The sequence below is a fragment of the Cyprinodon tularosa genome, unplaced genomic scaffold (assembly GCF_016077235.1).
Source record: "Cyprinodon tularosa strain WSP-4 unplaced genomic scaffold, ASM1607723v1 ctg89, whole genome shotgun sequence".
Lineage (NCBI taxonomy): Eukaryota > Metazoa > Chordata > Actinopteri > Cyprinodontiformes > Cyprinodontidae > Cyprinodon > Cyprinodon tularosa.
The window spans coordinates 1012025-1032903 of record NW_024039662.1 but is presented as its reverse complement, the minus strand read 5'-3'; the positions used below and the strand labels follow the sequence as shown (position 1 = coordinate 1032903).

General features: G+C 38.8%; 2 protein-coding genes across 2 annotated transcripts; one reads left to right on the top strand and one right to left on the bottom strand.

Moving 5' to 3' along the window:
* The first annotated feature begins 1229 nt into the window (after positions 1–1229).
* Positions 1230–14231, top strand: LOC119775718 (germ cell-specific gene 1-like protein). The gene is made up of 6 exons (XM_038273793.1): positions 1230–1349; positions 4405–4714; positions 8395–8442; positions 8527–8691; positions 8789–8900; positions 13673–14231. Exons 2-6 carry the CDS (start codon positions 4417–4419, stop codon positions 14151–14153), a joined length of 1104 nt encoding a protein of 367 aa, XP_038129721.1. The 5' UTR covers positions 1230–1349; positions 4405–4416; the 3' UTR covers positions 14154–14231.
* Positions 14232–14464: 233 nt separating this feature from the next.
* Positions 14465–20323, bottom strand: LOC119775719 (epithelial membrane protein 2-like). The gene is made up of 5 exons (XM_038273795.1): positions 20168–20323; positions 18728–18812; positions 16637–16745; positions 15807–15947; positions 14465–15716 (listed from the first exon to the last, which is right to left on the bottom strand). The coding sequence occupies exons 2-5, from the start codon at positions 18800–18802 to the stop codon at positions 15562–15564; spliced, it is 480 nt and encodes a 159-aa protein (XP_038129723.1). The 5' UTR covers positions 18803–18812; positions 20168–20323; the 3' UTR covers positions 14465–15561.
* Positions 20324–20879: the final 556 nt, after the last annotated feature.

Genomic DNA, 20879 nt, shown 5'->3' with positions numbered 1-20879 from the left:
GATGTGAATTGGCTGGTGTGCTTTAAATTGTCTTGGTGCATAAGGCTAAAAGCTAACGGCTCGTAATGCTCACTAGAGAGGCAGAATTTGGGGTTCCATCATTTGTAGTAAGTTTTTTAAGTACCAGAGAAACTATGATGATCACAGCACCCCCACCTGATATCGGTGTGATCGGTATTAGTTGGCCTGTTGTCCTCCGAAGGTTCAACACTCCATCTTTAGGATAATAGAAATAATGGCGTGTATTTATTTATAGACTAGATGGTGAGGAATTTCTTTCTTTTCTGTAACTTTTTGCCTACTTCCTGTTGTCAGTCAGGCTCTATTTAAGGAATCTCTCTAGTTTATAGTTCAGGCATCAGTAAGGCTTAGACCTAACAAGTTAAATTCAGGTCAGCTTTTGATATTCTGGGTAATCATATAAACAAATATGATATATACACGTCATATATATATATATATATATGTGTGTATATATGTATAGACAATTTCCTAATGAAATAAGCTGATTTACTCTTAGAATAAAGAAGAAACTTCTCTATTGTCTTATTCCAAGTGTCTTATTTACCTGCTTGAGTTAAGGACATTTTCCCTTATTTAGATCAGTTTTGTACTAATTCTATTTCTTATCATGACATGCGTTTTTACAGAAGAGAAGTAATTGATATGTCTATAAGCTCCAGCCGTATTAATAGCAGATCATAGTTTTCATCTGTCAGAGGTCTGCAGCTTTGCCTGTGTTGCTCACCTTTTAATGCTAAACAATATGCTTAAGCTGTTTTTATTTTGTTATTCTTTTTTTCCGTAAGAGATCAATGGCTTCCTCATGGAGCTATATGTAGTCTTAATAAATGAAGTGTGAATGTTTGTCAGGGTCCACCTAAGGCCTCCTCTCTAAAGGTCAGAGCAGAGTCTCCTCCCTTCGCTCACGTCTCCATATTTAAAGCGCTGCAGCTTAACCGACGGTATATGTGCCTATGTCAAGGTTAAATCAAACTGAAGTACATGTTTGCGAAGGCTGCAAAGTGTTGGAATAATGGGGGGGCAGGGGCTAAAGCGGATAAAAAAATATTCTAGAAATCAAATTGAAGCAGATGGAGGAGAGCTGTCTGTTTTGGATTTATTCATGCGGCTGGATTAAAGGCATAGAGTGTGATTGAGAGATATGCTCCTGCTCAGTGGGATAGCTTCATAGGAGTGACAGTCCCCCCCCCCCCCCCCCCCCCCCCCCTCCGTAGAGGTCAGTGTGATGACCAAAATCCTCCGTCAGTCGACAAATCTGTTGAAGAGCGAGAGGGACTCACCTTGTACTGTTCTCTCAAAGGGAGGAAGGCAAGAAACTAAAGGAGGTAAGGAGTCTTTGTCTCTTATTCACAGTTTGCATCTGTCTGCTAGAGGGTTTCCATGGTGATGGCAGGTTTCCTCCTGTGTATCCTCATGCCACCTGTTATCAGCGGCGGAGAAATGTCTGTCCTTTTTTTTAAAGTTAGTGATGATGACTCTTCCAAAAACACTGATTACACTTCACTGCGATTTATTGGGATTTTATTTGACAGACCAACAAAAACACATCATCACTGTAAAACTGGAAGATAGCCTGTTTTTTTTTTTTTTTTGCCAGGGTAGCTGTAAGTCTTTTCTGTTTGTCTATATCAGGCATGTCCAAAGTTGGTCCTCGAGGGTGGCTGTTCTGCAGGTTTTAGAGGTTTTCCATCTTAAGTACAACTGATTTCTAATGATAGGTGATGAACAGGCCTTTGCTGAGCTGCAGTTTTTCAGAATTAGATGTGCTGAAGCTGAGAAACACTGAAAGCCTGTAGGACAGCGGCCCTCCAGGACCAGCTTTGGACATGCCTGGTCTATATCAACCCTGTCCATCCGTTTGCGGAATAGATAACGCCCGATTCATTAGGACAGAGATCATCAATATCAGTTTAAGTATCACCACAGATTCTGAAATGCATTGATTGCTAGATTTTGACTGAGATATTCAGACTCACATTTGGTTCCAAATCAGTGGTGTCAATAACGCTGGCTTTGTCACAGCTTTTTTATTAATATTTCTTCACAGAAAAGACATTTTTATATGGTACATATGACTTGTTTTTAGCTACTAAAACAAAAATTGCTGGTCTGTTTTTAGTAGAAAAGGAGAGCTATGTTTTACATGATCAGCTGTTTTCTATTTTCTTGATCTGAAGCACAGATGTCAAACTCCAGTCCTTAAAGGGCCGGCGTCCTGCAACTTTCGGACATGTCTCTATTTTAACACGGCTGAATCAAATTACCAGGTGATTAGCAGGATTCTGGTGAACTTTATTACATCCGAATTGTTCAAATCAGTGAGGATTATTCAGCTAAAATGGTAGTGTGGGACCAATGATCATGATGAGGTAGAGAAAAGAGTCTGTATCTTTCCTGTAATGGTTTCTTCTGGGGAGCTGTAAGGAATCCCACAGTCCTTTGTGTGGCATGACCTGAAGCACAGTCCCTCATTTTAGAAGTTGACAAAAATGCATTCCATGTTCACACCGTCATATGTTTGATTCAGGTGTGTTGGACCAGGAACATTCTAAAGGTTGTAGGATAACGGCCCTCTAGGACTGGAGTTTAAAATCCCAGATCTAGAGCAGAATTAGTCTATGCTCAACCACTGCAGTTTTATTTAACAGGGTACTTTTCAACAAAACCTTTAAATTGTAGCTCTGGTTGAATTTGCAGGATAATTTTCTTGCTGAAGTTGAACCTCCGTCTCAGATTTTTGGCGTCCTCTTCCTGAATTATCTCATATTTATCTCTTTATTCTCTCCAATAACTACGAGGATGTTCCAATAACTATCCTCACAGCATGATGCTCCCATCACCATGTTCCACCCTGGGGTGTTTTCTTGGTGAGGAAAATTCCAGCTGAAAATGTCTTCAGCACGGAGTAGCTTCCAATATCTTCCTGAAAAAGAGTATTCCACACAGCATAAGCCTACCGTTACCATTTTTGGCTGTATTCAAATTAAAATAAAGACAGAAATCTAGGGAGTGAATTTTGTTCCATTAGTGTTGCAAGTAAAGAACATGTTTTCTAAATGGAAATTTGTAATTTTTTGTTTTTCCTTAAATGTATTTTGAAAATGCAAAATCATATATTCTTAAAAAAATTTATTTTCAAAAAGTTTTTTTTTTTTTTGATTTTGTATTTTCTTTTACTTTGCTTTCTTGTGCTTTTCTTAAATTGCATTACAGATGTTCTCCACTTACCAAATACCAAACATTCTCTCTTGACTTGCACTTAGACCAATAAAAATGCCAATATCAACACATCTGTTAAACACACATTTGTAAAACTCATTCAGATCAACAGAACAAATAAAAACCTTTTAAGTTTTAAATGTGTGAATACATTTTGGGAAAAAAATGGAAATACAATAAAAACATGGAAAAAATTAGAGAAAAAAAAAAAACAAATTTAGAAGAGAACAGAAAATGGCAAAGATACTTGCAAAATATTTTATATATATATATATATGTGTATATATATATGTGTATATATATGTGTATATATATATGTGTATATATATGTGTATATATATATATATATATATATATATATATATATATATATATATATATATATATATATATATATATATATATATATATATATATATATATATATACATGTGTGTATATGTTTTGCATTTATTCATTTCTGAAATGCATTTTTGTTTAAACTTAAAAAATGTATTCTTTGCTTGGAGCAGGAATAGAACAAAATTCACTTCGTATGGAACAGCCAACCCCATTTATAGTTACCAATGTGTGCTCTGCTATATTTCTACTGCAAAGCCTTTTGCTTACCGTTACTGCTTCCCAAGGCGATGGGTTGAATGCAAAAGTAAATTTCTCCATCGTGAGATCAATAAAGTTCATTTATTATTATTGTTATTTGCTGTGTCTCCTGCATATTTTGTGAGAAACTGGCATGTTTTATAACCTAATTCTGCTAACTTCTACAATAATTCACAGAAGGCTTCACAGAGCAGCTGGAATTGGTGTGACTGTCTACTAATCTGAGGATGAAACCTGTTGGGTTGCATTTTATTAAGGAAATATATGATTTAAGGGGGATGAATGCTAATATGAGTCACACTTTTCAGTTGTTTATTGTAAAAATGTTTAAACCATGCATCTTCCTTCTTTCTCTGCACATTTAAATACTTTGAGTTAGTCTGTTAAATAAAATAATTAGATACATAGAGGTTTGTGCTGTTCAACTGAAGTTTAAAAGGTTAAGTGAGATGTAGTCCACTGGTTCTACTATCCTGGAGACCTGGTGTTAGTTAACAAAGTAGGTAAAAGATGGATAAAATGTATCATGTCTTTATTTCATCCCTTTTTTCCTCTCTCCAGCAGGCTCCTCCTATGATGACCTTCCTTAAGAGAGCTCGTTCCCCTTCCCTCTCCTTCTTCCAGACAGTCGTGTCCCTCCTGCTGAGCACCGTGGCCCTCACATCCCCCTTCTGGTGCACAGGCAAGCAGAAAATACCCAAGCCGCTCTGCACGGCCAACAAGCTCACCCGGTGCATCCCTGTGCCCGGTTTGTCCAACAACTCTAACATCCAGTTCTTCTGGGAGACGGGTGACGACCGCTTCGTCTTCCCCACCTTCCACACGGGGCTGTTCATCATCTGCGAGGAGAACATCTATGTGGACGAATGGGGTGAGAGCACCACTGCAGGGAGATGGGTCCAGTTAGCCAACCCTGAATAGAGGAAAAACTAAATCACAGGTGGAGGGTGAAGAAATATGTTGCTAATTTTTTTCTGAGTGCAAAAGTCAGAGGAGTAGCAGCCTAGTGGTAAGAGCATATAGCTTGGAATCCTGAGGTTCTGATTTCGAGCCCCCCTCCCACAGACTGCCACTCTGGGTCTCTGAAAGACCCTTAACCCCACATTTCTCCCTGGGCACCCATGATTGCAGCCCACTGCTCCCCATGGGGATGGGTTAAATGCAGAGGTACATTTTTCCAATGTGAGATCAATAAAGTTCAATTATTATTATTATTGAACGCATCACCTGCAACCCTGAAATTGATCACATAGGTTGAAAAAGACTATTTAATGCAAGGAATCTGCATTTCTAAGGATGCTAATTCATTTTACATGGGAAGCCTTGGAAATCAAAGCAATCTGTCTGGAATTTCACTGAAACAGGAAACATATTTGGCATAAACTTTGTGTTGGTACCAATACAAGGCAGGATACAGAAAGGTTGGATAAACCTGGGATATATATATATATATATATATATATATATATATATATATAAAACTATATAGATAGTTATAGATATGTGTGTGCGTGAGCTTGTAATGCTGTGTGCCGGGCCCAAAGAAGATTATCACCGGGGCGAGTTCTGCTCACAGAGATTTAGACTGCAGCAGCATGACTCAATTATGGATTAAAAGCCTGAGAGGGGAGAGGTTAACAGGATTCACCAACATGGGCCGGGTTATCATCGTCTCGTTTGCAGCTGATTAGATGAGCTGAAACTTTATTTTTTTCTAAAACACCAGTCTAACCTCCTTGCAGTCCACCAGAGCAGTGAGAGTTTTTTCCCACATATCCGTCTCCATAAATGGAACAAAGAAAAATAATTTAAACACACACACAGCCTTCCCCAAATGTTTGTTCATGGATGTTTTCTCGATTTCTCTTTCCTCATTACCTTTCTACAGAAACCACATTTCTGGAGTGAACAGCCAGTAGTGATCAGTTCAGTCGACCTCTTGGCATCTTTTAAGTTTTTTAATTATTGGTTTTAAGTTTAAGTTATTGCTACAAATTGCTGTATATATTTTCTAGCAATGCTTTAGTACTCTGTAGGTTTCTTGCTGACCTCTCTCCCATGTCATTTGGTCTTCATGATTCTGCCTGATCACTTAATTCCTTCCTGTTAAAAGGGAGTTTTTCCTCTCCACTGTCGCATCAAGCATGCTTAGTGTGAGGGATTGCCTTCGAGTCAATGAGTCGATGCAATCAACTGGTTTTCCTTAGATAGAAAACTTTGAATTAATTTGACTGGATGATCTGGCGAACTGTAAAGTGCCTTGAGATGACATGTTGTAAGTTGGGGCTACATAAATAAACTGAATTGAATTTAATTAATTCTCCAAACAACATCTGAGGTCGTAACACAACAGCTGCATTCAGTCATACACAGATCACTTCCTTTCATTCTGAAGGTGCTTGGGTTTTAATCAGGGCATGGACGGTTCTAGACAGGGGCCGAAAAGGGCCAGTGCCCCTATAGAACTGGATCTGATGCTCATTATGGCCCCTATATTAAAGACTTAATACTAACAATTAAATCAGATCATTTATGTTTGCACACAAAAATGTAACAGAATGGATTTTGATTTTTTACAGGTCTACTTCAACAAATGTTAAAGAAATGTAAGATGTTGTTAAGAGAATTCCCAAATTTTCTCCCAGACCCATTATAAATATCATGGGTGTATTGCATGCATGAAATGTCTCCCAACCTTTTCTGATTGCACTGCAGCATTAGAATTCAATTTGTGTTTCACTAATCCTGTCTCTCAGGATTTTTTTTGGCGTGTCTAAAAGTGCGTTCTCATGTCGCCATGCAGCTGCCTTCAGCATAGGCCCGCTCCCTGCTGCAGCAGCAGTAGAAAAATGAACAGCAAGGACATTTCTGCATTGTTGCCGACTCAGCAACTTTATTTAGGGTCTTTTCAGATCCCTTTAGTGGATATTTTGCTTTTTTTTTTTAAAGCGATCAGCAAAAAATCTGGTGACTTTTTTCTGTCTTGTTGGATACTTTGGTGAGAACACATAGAGCAGTGATCATTCTGAGTTTTCTGTCTTCAGTTAACAGTTATTGAGCGCAGGGACGCAGACGCAGCAGCTGCAACCTGTGTCTTCAATCAGAGAGCAGAGCGACTGTTCTCCGTTTCCTCATTGAACATGAGTCAAACAAAGCTTCCACTTATCCCTCTGGATTTAAAATCCAGATTTAAATCTATAATATTTAGCGTTATTTTCTATAACATAGAATAGCTTGTGGGCATGTTTTTAGCTGCCCTAGCCGACCACGGTCTGCTCTCTGAGTGCCATTCAATTTTTTGTATCCATAGTTATGTTTTTTATCATTTAAATTCAGATGGGTGATTAATAAAATATATTTATGTGGTGTGACAATTTGATAACCCCAATTTTTTTTTTTTTTTTTTTACACAATCTTAAAAATGTAGCACTTTTAGCTCCAGCCATATTGGGATAGGATAGTAATTTTAATCCACTAGTTTAGGGTGTCCTGAACCGTAAGTAGCTTTTTGGCTCTCTCAATATACCAAATGAAGAAATGTTGCCCCATTGTTGTTTTTTTTCACTGGCCTCCTTTGGTAAAATTGGTCTGAAATAGGGTACCCAACTGCCTGAAAAAAAAGGGGCACCTCATGTGCATGCCAGCTAACCCAATTGCCTTTACCCCTCCTGGTGTAGTGATTTATTTTTAGCCCCTCTTTGTGTGTGAAATGATTTTTTTCTCTATTTTACTAAAATCTGCATTGAATTAGATACATATTTGCTGTGTGCTTTATATTCATTATCGCAGACTTTTTCCACCCAGGTATTTGTTTTTTCCCATTCCTCCTTATATTTCTGCATCCTTTTTTTTTGGAGGAGGACCATCGCTATTCGAAAGCGCACCGCCCCCAAAAGCAATGTCAGGAGTGAATTCTTCAGCAAGTCTGCATAATTTTTAAGACGTCTGGAAGCATAAACTGCACTTTTATTGGTGCAACACATGAAGAGGCTGAGTTCTTCCTTTTTCTCTTGCTGTCCTTACTTGCAACTGTTTCTTTAAGACTCTTAATGTCTCAGTCCATTTGGAGGCCGATTATTGGAGCTATCATGTCAACAGTTTGGTAATCAACCCACAAGAGGCTTAACTAAAAGCTGAGACAGGAGGATGCTGCCTTTCTCTCCTCTTCTTTTTTTGTTTGCCTGGAGCCAAATTCTTCTAAGAAAAGTAATTACTTTCAGTTTGTTTCTCAATGTTTGAATGTTATCAGAAGGTCATAAAAATGAAAAACAAAAAACAACCCATTAGTTTGTGGGGAGGCTAATATTTTTCTTTCCTCTTCCATCCTGGCAGATTTACACCAAACAGATCCTATAATCTTCCATCAGGCAGTGTCCAGCATTAAAAGCTCTTTATGCAAACAGTTTTGTCACATAATAGCTTAATAGGTGTGTTTAATTACATTTTAGGTTTCCTATTAGAGGAAAAAAAAATATCTGATATAACAGATAGCAGCTACGTTCTCTGCCCCAGAGACCTTTTATTCATGAATTTATTATCTTTGTTTTTTAGAAGAGAAGTGTCGAGGCTTTTACAGTTTGACTCCTGAATCAGAGGAAGGTAAATCATTCATCTTCATGCTTATTGATAGATTGAAACTCCTGCCTATACGGTTGTTTCAGCTCCTCCATTCTTCCTCTGCAGCGATGATGTGGCTCTGTCTTACGCTGGAGTTCATGTATGTTGGTCTGCTGCTGGTCAGCTGCCTGCTGCTATCTGGCCAGCTGTGCATCAGGGCCTGGTTCCCCTCCACGGTACGCTGGGGCCAGTTGCTCAACTCCTTCGCAGCTGTCTTCACAGTTCTGGGAGGTATATCTAACACTACCTCAGATTTATATTTTGATTAATAGTTTTAATGTGAGTGATTGACCTTTTGGGGGTTTGGGGGGTATTTCTTGTACCGCAGGTCTGCTGGGAATGGTGGGTCACATGATGTTCATGCAGGTGTTTCAGACCACTGTTTCGATGGGACCAGAGGACTTTAAACCTCACAGCTATGGCTACTCCTGGGCATTCTAGTGAGTAAATTAGACATTCTGTTTCACAGAACCCCTGTAATCTGAAACCACGTTGAATTTTGATAAAAGTCTGCAGGTACTTCCTCAAATATAAGGTTTAACTTCAAAGCATTCATACATTTGTTGGAAAATTATTCTTAAGGCCAAAGATGAAATGAAAACCAAATGAAAACATACCCCTAAAAATCGTTTTGATATTCCAACATCGAACAAAATGTGCATCTTTGACAGCACTAATGGATCTTTACATTCATTCATCCATCCACTGTTTTCAACATGTCAGATCAGATGTGGGATGTGTGAGAATCCAAACATCCCTCATCATCCCAGAAAAGTCTCTCCATCTTATCAGGGATGATCCATGGTGTCTGTTTCTCATAGCACGTTTACTGAAAACTGCGTTTTCTACAACTGAAATCAGGGAAACAATTTTTCTGTTTCACAAAGACATTTATTCAACCTCTGTTTCTGTTACCGTAGTAACATTCTCTCCAGACCTAACTTGGTCGGGAGCAGGTTTTCCTCAGTAAAATCAGTGTCCACTGTCTCCGCCCTCCTTAGAGCCAATCACGTTTTATTTCCTGAGTTAATCAGCAGAGTTCTGTCATAGTTTTGTGCATATAATTAAAAGGAAATCTTTGTCCTTTAGACATATTAGGTGTTAAAAATACAAACATAGCACCTCCCTTAAATGAAATTCAATTAAAGGATGGAAAACAAATGGAACAAGAGAGAGAGGGATTTTAGTTAATGTTAAAACCCCCTGCCATTGTAGACTTCATATAAACTTACATATTAACTGTGCAGCAATCTTCTCCTACTCCGTCTTGCTGTTGCTCTGTCTTTTAAACATTGTCTCCAATTGGTTTTTAATTTCTGAATTAAAATGTCTAGGATCCAGTTGGATGAGATAGGCACTTCCTGTTGCCTGCTGTCATGGGGACTCTTTGAATCATTGGACCTACTCATTATACATATGGTCATTAAACATTTAGTTCCCCCAGTAAATTCGGTGTTAAACTTTCCAGTGACAAGCCCATAAAATTTCAAAAGAGAAACAATTTGACCAGAGAACCAAACCACCTCAGAAGTAAGTGGCAAAAATAAGGCCTTCCATTAATTGTTGTGAAGATGTCAAGACAAAACTTGAGCTCCTTAACTGCTAATGCCAACTCCAATTCCAAGCCTCAGTTTTAAAGGACTTGACTCATTTTAGTCACTGTACATTCAGCTCAATCATACTGGCCAGAAGACGGAAACCCTGATTCTATGGAAGTAAATCTGTGTCGTTGGGATTTGAATTAAAAATGGCACTGAAATTTAAATGTTGTATATTTGTACTTACTGTTTCAGTGTTAAAACATATTCAGAACACATTTTTGACCTAAAAGCGTTAGCTTGCATGACCGGCTCCGTGATGCTGGTTTTCCTTCAGTATGAGCGCCGCAAGCGTCACGTCACGTGACTAAGAAAACATAACGGGATTGGCTGGGTGTTGGACACCACAATCCATTGCTAATGTCTGTGACCTGAAGTAACCCTTCCCTTTTTACACTGAATTTAGACGCCGAATTTAAAACAGTGACATAGAGCCGGTTGAATCTTAGGAGGCTGAAAATATTGAGTTTGAATTTTGAAAGGTTGAATTTTTTTATATGCATTTTTTTAACACTGAAACATTTAACTGAAAAATAAGTATTGAAAATGTAATCACTTTGAAATAGTAATGTGAATTTTTAGCTTGAAGAGAAAATAACTAAATTTCAACTGTGTAGAAATAATGACAATGATTTTTTGTAGGTCAAAAATGTGTTCTGAATATATGTTAACACTGAAACAGTAAGTACAAACATACAACATTTAAATTTCAGTGGCATTTTTAATTCAAATCCCAGCGACACATAATTACTTCCATATGATTCCGATACTAGCTACCATCCTCCTATTGACCAAGTCTTAATATCCTGACCAAAGACAAGACCAACAGGATTAATGACAAGGAGCAGCCCCGACACAGTGTCAAGCCTTCCCCATAAAGCCGGCGTACACTTCACGATTTTTTAAATTTTTGCATGAATCCGCAGGGTTTAAAAATTCTCAGCTCGCGATGTTTGTTCTCAGACTGTGCGACCCGACTATCTGATGTGATCTACCTGCTCACACTGTACGTCTAAAAACCATGTCGAACTCAGCTCCACAGTGAGATGGCGCTACTCGGACTCGTCTATCCGGAAGCCAAACAAGTGGAGGAGGAATACGAAGCTCACTAGAGTGAAACGTGCTGCCTTGACAATTTGTGCAATTTTGTGTGCGGAAATCCCTAAAAACAAGGGGCGACGTATTTGGACAAAGACATGGCTGAGCAAAGGTGGCTACTATGGTCACTCAATTTTAAAGAAAGAACTCTATTTCAGTCGCACCCCCACCATGCTTCTTTGTTTTCGTCTGAGAAGAAGAATCCTTGTTTGTCCACTGAGTGATTTGCCCACGATGGCCAGCTGAATTTCAAACACGTTTGACTTTATCTCCCGACCTCATGATTCCTGATCAGGAGGTGGTCGTGAGTTGCTGATTGCCCCTCGTTACTCCTGTACACTACACGACTCAAAACGCACAATCAGGCTGAAAGTCGGCCCGATTGAAAAATTTCTCGCATACTGGAAAATCGTCGCGAAAGAGGCAAAAAATTGTACAGCGTACGCCTGGCTTTAGGCACATAAAGATCAGATCAATGAATTCTAAACGATCCCTAAGCAGTTCTGCAAAGGTGTCCATCCATGGCCACGATGAAAGGCACAAAAAAAATGAACTTCATTGATCTCACAATGGAGAAATTAACTCACTTAACTCATTTAGTGCATTTAAGCCATCCCCTTGGGGAGCAGTGGGCTGCCACTGAGCAGCACCAGGGGATCAGTGTGGGGTTAAGGGTTTTGCTCAGAGACCCAGAGTGCAGGTTATGGGGATCGAATCGGGTACTTGCAACCTTCTAAGAGCAAAAGCCCACTGCTCTAACCAGTAGGCCAACACTCCCCCATGGTGCTTTATGTGCATCCAAAGAGAAGTAGAGGCACATGTTCAAACAATGATCAGCTTTTTTGTGGGAAAAAATAACCTCAAGTCTAGTCTGCCTCTAAATGTTGGCACCAGTTCTCTATACGGCATTAGTGTGGCACTGCAGCTAAGACACCTCCCTGGTGAGCATAGCATTCAGGAAAGAAGGACAAATCTCAGCCATTCCTGTGCAAAAATGCGTATTTAACCCCAAACCGAAAGCAGTCAGATCCCACTTGGAGATTGTGACTTGATAAGGATATCCTCAAAGTTCTCATTCCATTGGTCAACAACAATTCTAGTCAAGGTCCAAAACTCACCTTGGGCCCTGTTTTTTTTTTGTGTGTGTGTGTCTCATTCACAACAGCATCTTACCTTGCAAACAAGATAAATTGCCATGAGATTGATGAATTGACAAACTCCTGAAAACCCACTTTGTCAGAACCCAGTAGATGAATTAGCCTTGATTACAGAAATGTCTCAAACCAATGAAATGCAATGATGGGATGTCAACCAGAAGCACAGACCCCACTTTTCAGTCTATGACCTGGAATACACTCTTTCTTTTTTGCAATACAAGCAAAGGGACACGGTTTGTGATTGGGATAGGAAAGATGTCTGCGTCTTCCTCCAAACCGGATTTGACAAGAGTTGGATTTATCAGTTAACTCCACTAGTTGAGAAACAAATCAAGAATGTGATAAATCACAGCTCCTACTGCTGCTGCGATTGGCTGAAAGCTCGACATGGGATGCAGGTGTGAGTCGGTGATATTTACCCAACCAATGCTAAGAATTGTACTAAATGTCCCTCCCTTTTGCTAACATTTCCACAGCAGCCATTCCAGGTGGATTCTGTGTAGAGTTCAAATTGAACTACACCTATCAATCTCTTTATGCCAAATTGAAGAACCTCCTAAAGGACAAGGACATGTCATTCTCCATTGCCTCGATAAATTCCTCACACTACCAAGGTTTTTTGATTTTACATAAACAGAAACAGAATCTTTAGGGTTGCTTGATACCTGCCAGCTATTTCAATAGTCCTCAGAAACAAACAAGCTTAAAAGGACTTACTTGTTCAGCTGACAATATACGTTACTGCTGGAATCCAACAACTGTTGGTCCAGTTGATGTCAACTTACTGGGGCAAATAACACAACCAAACACATGGCTCACATCAGTTTAAATGATCTGCTTCTGATATTAAAGGTATTGGAGGATTTTCGCAATTTTTTAATAAGACCCGTCCTCTCCACTTAAAAAAAAAAAAAATGCAAGAGGTAACACCTATTAGTCGTGCGCGAGAGAATGCAGGAGCCCATTTCTCCATGTGCACTCTCTCTTCAAAAGTTGCTGTTTGCATCGCTCATACAAGCTCACTCTCCAAAAGAAGATTTGCATTTTTTCCACTATGTCAGACTCACCACCGGTAGGTGTAAATGGGGACAAGCACGTAGGACAGCTTAACATAAACAAATATCACCAGAATTGATGACAATTAGGAGGACCAATTATTTTGATGATCCACCCCGAAAAAGAAAATCCTCCACTGTCCCTTTAACTTTCCATTATTCATTTAAATCCTTAAAAATTTGGATCGGACCATCTTGCAGGGTGATTGGCACAATGATAAAGACGGTTCTGAAATGTAGCTCTACTTTTAGTTTGACTCAAATCAACAGACCTAAACAGATACATCATGTCTCTCTCTGACAGTGTGGTCTGGGTGGCGTTCACTGTGTGCATGGCAGCAGGCGTCTCCACCCTGAACAACTACACCAAGACTGTCCTGATGGTGGGACCCAGGAGCACCTCAAGCCTCAACCCCTGCAGCTTTAACTTTGTGGGACTCCTGCCACCCGCTCCCTACTACACCCCCCCAAACCTACCGGTCACCCAATCTGAACCCCTATCTGCACCCCTGCCTGCTCCCATGATCTCCCACCTGTCTCCCTACTACGAGCCTCCATTAGCGTCCTCCCCGCCCGCATCCCCAAGGCTCACACACTCCCAGTCTCTTCCCCTCACACACTCAGACTCCTTCCCTTCTCCTCCGACCCACCCTGCACCTGCTTCCCCCTTCCACCGTCTCTCCCTGCCCTCCCCCTCTCTCTCACCCTCCATCTCTGTTCACATGATGCTCCCAGAACACAAAGAGAATCCCTTCGAACAGTACGAGGACTACAGCCCACTCTGAACTCCTACAGGCACATATTCATAATTAGTTTTTACTGAAATTCAAGAGCAGAATTTGAATTTCCCTGTCTAAGGCTACTTAACGTGATTCCCTTTAAAATTGATTTTGTGAATCAAACCACTTCTTGACGACATTTTAATTAACTAAGATGCTGATGGACATTGAACATTCAATCCACACTCACCTTGCCTATTCAGGATTGTTCTGTTATTCAGTGAATATTTATACTGTGATCCGTTATGATCACCACCACATCTAATCTTAAATGAAAAGGAAGGACAAAAAAAAATGACAAGTCACCAGTAAATGAAAAAGAAAATGTTTATTTCAAAAATCAATGTAATTGTCAATCATGTAGCAAAAATAAACAACATCAGACATACAGAGCTTTCCTTTAAGAAAGCCTATTTACACATTATGTCTCATGCTTCATTTCTGGAACAGATGCCTTTATATAAACAGCTGATGTGAGCGCATGAAAATGTTGGATTTACAATCAAAAGACATTTTTGATTAAACCTTATTTTGCGTTTAGAAGTAGTGGTGCTTCATTTATTAAAACAGTCATCCTTTTATGGAAACATTTATTTATCCAAAGCTGATATTTGAGTAATGTATCTTTAATCATTTTTGAATTGCATTAGTTTCATATGATATTCTAAAGACTGTAAATCACGTTAGTTTAGCCTAGTGGGAAAAAAAAAAAAACTTTTTATGAAAGAAGAAAATATAATTGATAAACTAACAAAAACAATGCAAAAACATAAAAAAATTCCCCTTTCATTTTTACTATTGTAACATACATATCCATATATGTAAAAGTATATATGAAAAATAACCACAGATTTTACTCTTTACACTGGATATTTATTCATCTTATTAGGTAAAACATTATAATATTGCTGCCAGTCAAATATTTAAAGATCTCTTTTAAATAGTGATTTTTACTCCCTCATTTACACAGGGGGAAAAAAATCATTCATAAACAGCTTAATGATCCTGACTCATGCATTTAGCTAATCATTAAATATTTGATTTGTCTGCTCATCATGATGTGTTACCGTCTTGATTTATCATTGTCTCTCATTAACAGGAAGGCTTTTCTCTGTTCAGCATAAAATGAAGTATACCCTGAAGTAAACCAGCCCGACTCCTGGCTGAAAATACACTTAAATACGACTGCGACTGGCTAGGTTTGCCCCAAAGTTCAGAAGGTAACATCTGAAGGCAGACTCAGTCCAACATTAAATGTGTAAGAGAATATCCACAGGTCTGTTTTGTTTACACTAGCAGCTTAAATTTAATGGGAAAAAAAACCAACAGGATTTCAGCTGAAAGAGTAGATCTGTCCAAAATAACAAAGAAACTGGTTAGGTGGAGTGTGATCAAATGTCCATTGTGCTCCACCCTACTTCTTACGTAGCACAAAGTAAACAATGGAGGAGATGAAGGTCAAACCGAAGGCGATCCATGCCAGGATGTAGCTGTGGCCATAGTTACCTTCTGCCTCGTCCAAATGGAAGCGGTCTGTGTAGATGGAGGCTGCGATCATGATGAACAGGCCTGAAGGGATGAAAAAAGAACCAAAACAAAAACAATTTAATGGAGATCATTGGGAGATATGGAAAAACGTTCAACCATAGCTTTACTTACAGGCAAGAATTTGAAAGACACCGGAGATGGTGAACCTGTTTCCCTTCGGGAGGGTGAAGAGTTGAGCAATAAACACAAAGAGGCCAATGATGGAGAAAATACAGGCCAGAACAGAGGTGGCCTGCACTGCCTGGAGGTAATCTGCAGGGGGAGCAAGAGAGCAACACGATCAACAAGATGGGTAATTAAATTAATAAATATAAAAGATTACCAAATTCCTTCTTTTGTTAATCAAAAACTGCAATTGTGAAATTTAAAACAGCTCAGTGCTGGTTTGACTAATATGTGGATATTCCTAAACTTCTAAACGTCATAATAGCATATAAATAGCTATTTTATTATATCTCAAACAGTGTAATGTTCAAATTCAGATTTTATAAAAAAAATTGTCAAACATGGTTTGTTTAAAAGACTGAATTTGCTCTTTAATTTATGCAGAAGCAAGCTATAATGCAGAGATCAAGTTTTGTATCATCACTCCCTGTTTCTTTTCCACTGTTACCTTTTTTTTGGCTATAACACATGGCGACACTCACTCACTCATAACTAGAAAAACAAAAAATCTGATAGAGAACCTGATTTAGAATACAATTTTTATTTTATTTTTTCCCTTGAGTGCTTCTAATACCAATGCAAACTCTGTTACATTGGGCAGCGAGCCATATTTCCTGTATAAACAAAGACTTCGTGTGAGGAAGTGAACATGAGTGTTTGGGCTTTAAAGGTTTTTTGTATTTGGCCATATTTAGTCAAAATATGCAATAAATTAATAAAAAAGTTAGAATTTCTAATTAGATATTTCCTTATTAATAGGGATAAATTAGGCTCACCTTGTGGGTAGGAACTGATGTCCGGGAGGTCAGTATAATTCCACTTGTTATCCATAAACACCCACCGGGCCCAGATATCTGTCCGCACGGTTTCAGTTACCCACCAGGCCTGATGGGAAGGTTAAAAGAAAAACAAAAATTAATCGAATCCTGTGACAAAGTCTGTTACATCATTGTTTAAGGTCAGAGTTCAGAGAGGAAGAAACCTCCTCGGTGGGAGAGACACTTTAAAGGGCCCATGCACATCCCCACATAAAATTGGTATTACTCATCTCACACTTCGGAATCTTACCCAGATAGGAATCTGAGATATTTCTGAGCAGCATTCGCAGGTTACTTTGTTAAACAAACTATGATTGAGCTGAGTCTAACAAAAATGATGGGTATGTGGTCGGGAAAGAAAGAGACAACCACTAACAGAAAAAGAATGAGAGGCAGGAGAGATTAACTGACTCACTGAGATTATACAGAATGTCTGAGGTGAGGTTATCTGTAGTTAATATATTAGCTGCAGTAAGAAACCGCTCCAGCTTAAACCACTCAAGACCGACCTGTAACAGGTAGCCTGATTATGTTGCATTATTATGGTTTAAGGCAGGAATTAAAGATGTGATGAAAGCAAGACAAGAGCTGCCGAGCCCACAGTTGAAAGCAAAACGTGAGAGTGCAGGAGGACGTACGCGTAGCTGCTGCTAGCACATGCCATTTGTCAGAATCCTGAATTTCACTTTTGAAAGAGGTCAAAAAGAGCACGAAAGTGTAAGTTGTTGTGGTTTCTCATGGCGTCTGATGCTATTTTATGTTGTTACTGTGATTGGCTGAGACCAATCATAGGCAGACAGTAGGAACCCAATATCAGTCTAACTTGCCAGGTTAACAAGGTATCTAAAACTGATGCATTTTTAAAAACTTTTTATTTGTTGTTTTCAGTGGATGGCTGGTTACAGAGAATTGGATTTAAAATGTGGAAAGGAAAAACACAACGTCAGAATAGAACATATATATATATATATATATATATATATATATATATATATATATATATATATATATATATATATATATATATATATATATATATATATAGATATATATATAGATATATATATACACTGCAAAAAATAGAAACCTCAATAAGTTATTTTTTCTTAAAATAAGTGAATTTTTCCTTGAATTGGGGACGTAAGTAAGACACTTTGCCAATGGAACAAGACAATTTCCTTTTAAAATAAGAAAAAACAATTTTATTACTTATTTCAAGTAAATATTATCTAACTATCTTATTTTAAGAGTAAAAATACTCATTCCATTGGCAGATCATCTTATTTACCTGCTCAAATTAAGGGTAAATATACTTAATTTAAGAATTTTTTACTTATTTCTGGATTGTTTTTGCAGTGTAGATATATATATAGATATACATACTGTTTCTGGACAATGAAAAGGTCAGAAGTTCAAAAGTTTTAAATTGTGGTTATTTCTTTCATTTTCAGAATACCTTACTTGTGTTTTAGTTGTCTAATCTACCAGAAATGTTTCACTCAGCAAGATCAGTGGTGGTGTACCGCCTCCAACCGTCATTTCCTGTATTAATAAATCCCATCTAATCTTTAAATAACCTCCCAGAGAAAACACAGTGATGACTTCAATATTTACACAATACCAGAAGCATAAAGTGATGTTTTTGAGGCTTAAATTGTTTCAAGATGCCATGGGTCCACTTTAGTCTTGACCTCTCTTAGACTAGCTGTTAGCATTAGTCTCTGGGACCACCTGAACTTGATCAGTGGTGTCAAACTCCAGTGTCCTGCAGCTTTTTGATTGTATTTAAATGCATGTAATTCAAAATTAATTATTAGCCGAGCTCTGCAATTAAAAGAAAATAATGGAAAAAAAATATATCTGTTTAAAATGATATAGAGTACTATAGGTGGGGCCTAACGTTTAACTTCTGCAGGTTGATTTTTTTTTTACCAGAACCTCTTTAAACTATCCAATTTAACTTTCCTTTGAACAAACATTGTGATCGTCTAAAATTGTGAAATCCTGCATAACGTGTTTTCACAAGCATGCAATATGAACAATACTTACATTGTCAATGGTAGCAACCAGCAAGAGGATGATGGCTGCGATGTGAAGAACTGAAAGTGCGATGAGGATCAGCATGATGACTGTTCTGAAAAGATGAATGGAAAAAAATTGGTTTCACCTCACAGTTTTAGGAATATGTTGTTACAGCTTAACCTAAACATATGCTGGGAAAAGCACCAACCCTTTCTATAACCGCTCATTCTAAGCTTGAATAGAAGACCAAAAGGCCTCACATCCACTCAGGGCGTCGCTTCGTAGCTTTTAATTTGAGTCTAGAGCTGAGGCCCTCTTGTGGAAAATGTCTGCAAACTGAGCTCAGTTAACAGGGGCTGAATGCAAAGGTGATGGTGGATCGTCAGGGGGAGGGGGGTCAGAAACAATAAGTAGCCTAGGGAGGTAAGGAAAGACAAGTGAGTAGAATGGTTCATAGTTGATAGATGAGTTTGAGCTTGTCCAATGTTTGAAAGATGGTTGCCACTCCCTAAAATAACTGTAGAGCATACACCCAGTTACTGTATCCTTCCAAGCTGCTGATCCCTCCTCACTCTGGCAGATAATGCAACCCTTTATTCTTTTTAAAACAAACACCAAACTAATTTTACCAACTGTTTTCATGTTTTCACTGTAAAACTATCATTACAGTTTTAGTTGCCCGTTAAGAACCGCATGTGTACATGGGCCTTGTTTGGGTTAAATACGGACCTGAGGCCACGCGGGGAGAGATCAGAGGATCAGTGGAATGTGCTGGTTCTCGCTTGGTTAAAGGAGTGGTCCAGGGTTCGGCCCACTGTCGCTCACTCAAACAAACCCTTTCATACACGGGGCATCGAGCCTCCAGACATGTGAGCGGGCTTCAAACAACCTTGCAACTTTTCTCCCCTCTTGTCTCACCTCAGACTTACTTTTTAGATATAACCATGTGCAATTTCAGCCAAAAAGCATATAGATGCTGAAACATAGATGCTTTCTGCAGATTTTACCGGGGTATACTGACTTTTAAGTAAGAAAATATGGCTAGGATAAAAAAGAGAAAAGGTTAAAGGGTATGTTTTCATTAAAAACACACTTTTGGAATATTTGGTTTCCCCAAATTCCTGCAGAGACCTTAATGTCTTGCCATGATATTACTGCATTTCCATCTTAAAAATGGAAAAAGATCTCATTTTGACTTTAGAAACTAGAAATTTCAGTCTTAATGAATTTTTATCTGCATCTCCAAACCAGTTTTTAGTTTATATCACTGTAAAGTAAACTACTCAGGTCAGTGATAATTTGACCATTAAAGCAAGTTAGGGTAGACAAGAAGATTGGCACCTGAATTAAAAGGAAAGCATTCAGTACCCAATATTCCATAGGAAACATGTTTAAACATCCCTTTTCCTATCCTGCTGAATCAACTCAACCGCAGCTCTAAGAAGCAAAGCAAAAACTTTGACTTACCGTTAGAGGGGTGCAAGTTTCTTCCAGGTTCTATTCCTCCTGCTGTCAATGATCCTAATTCCAGACTGAGATTCTAAAGGCACAAACCTAAGAAAATACCCCTCCGCCCACTTATACCCAGCCCACTTTTTAAGTCCACACCCTAGACAAGCCTCTTGTTTGCTTTTCACATAATCCCTGACATCTCTTACTCTCTTCCCTCCCCCCTACGTTATTCACTCATAGATACAAACTCAAACGAGTCTTTTTTTTTTGGTGTTCTTTCTCATGTCTTTGCCAATCAGCTGAAGATGTTTACTCTCATGAGGGCCGCTGGTGACTCACGGGCAGTGTTGAGGGGGAACTCCTAAAACACTGACTGGATGCACGCTGCCATGGCGACAGACGGACAGCCCAGCTAACCACAATCACAGTCTTGTTGCTACGGGTGACACGTATGCACAGAAATAGCTATATCTGGGCACGTAGACGTTTATGCTTTCCTTCCCCATGGTTTCCCTCAGTTTTTTTTCCCATTGTTGTTACAGAGAAAAGTGTTTCAGGATGAAGGCATGTTGCTGTTGACAACAGGAGGCCAGGCAGGAAGAGGGCAAACGAGTACAAGTTGTTGCCTAAGTGCAAAGTAAGGAGGAACATGTTGGAATGTAAAGGGTGGGGAGGTTTGGGAGACTTTTCACACCGCTGTGACTTTATTTGTTCTTGCCTACTGTCA

What these genes read in the sequence shown, in the direction of transcription:
- LOC119775719 (XM_038273795.1), bottom strand. Translation starts at nt 18,802, where the DNA reads ATGCTGATCCTCATCGCACTTTCAGTTCTTCACATCGCAGCCATCATC. An exon ending in CATCAGTTCCTACCCACAAG is followed by an intron (nt 15,948 to 16,636) that starts GTGAGCCTAATT and finishes CTCCCCCTGCAG; the next exon opens with ATTACCTCCAGGCAGTGCAG. An exon ending in TGTCTTTCAAATTCTTGCCT is followed by an intron (nt 15,717 to 15,806) that starts GTAAGTAAAGCT and finishes TCATCCCTTCAG; the next exon opens with GCCTGTTCATCATGATCGCA.
- LOC119775718 (XM_038273793.1), top strand. Translation starts at nt 4,417, where the DNA reads ATGATGACCTTCCTTAAGAGAGCTCGTTCCCCTTCCCTCTCCTTCTTC. An exon ending in GACTCCTGAATCAGAGGAAG is followed by an intron (nt 8,443 to 8,526) that starts GTAAATCATTCA and finishes CTTCCTCTGCAG; the next exon opens with CGATGATGTGGCTCTGTCTT. An exon ending in GGCTACTCCTGGGCATTCTA is followed by an intron (nt 8,901 to 13,672) that starts GTGAGTAAATTA and finishes TCTCTCTGACAG; the next exon opens with TGTGGTCTGGGTGGCGTTCA.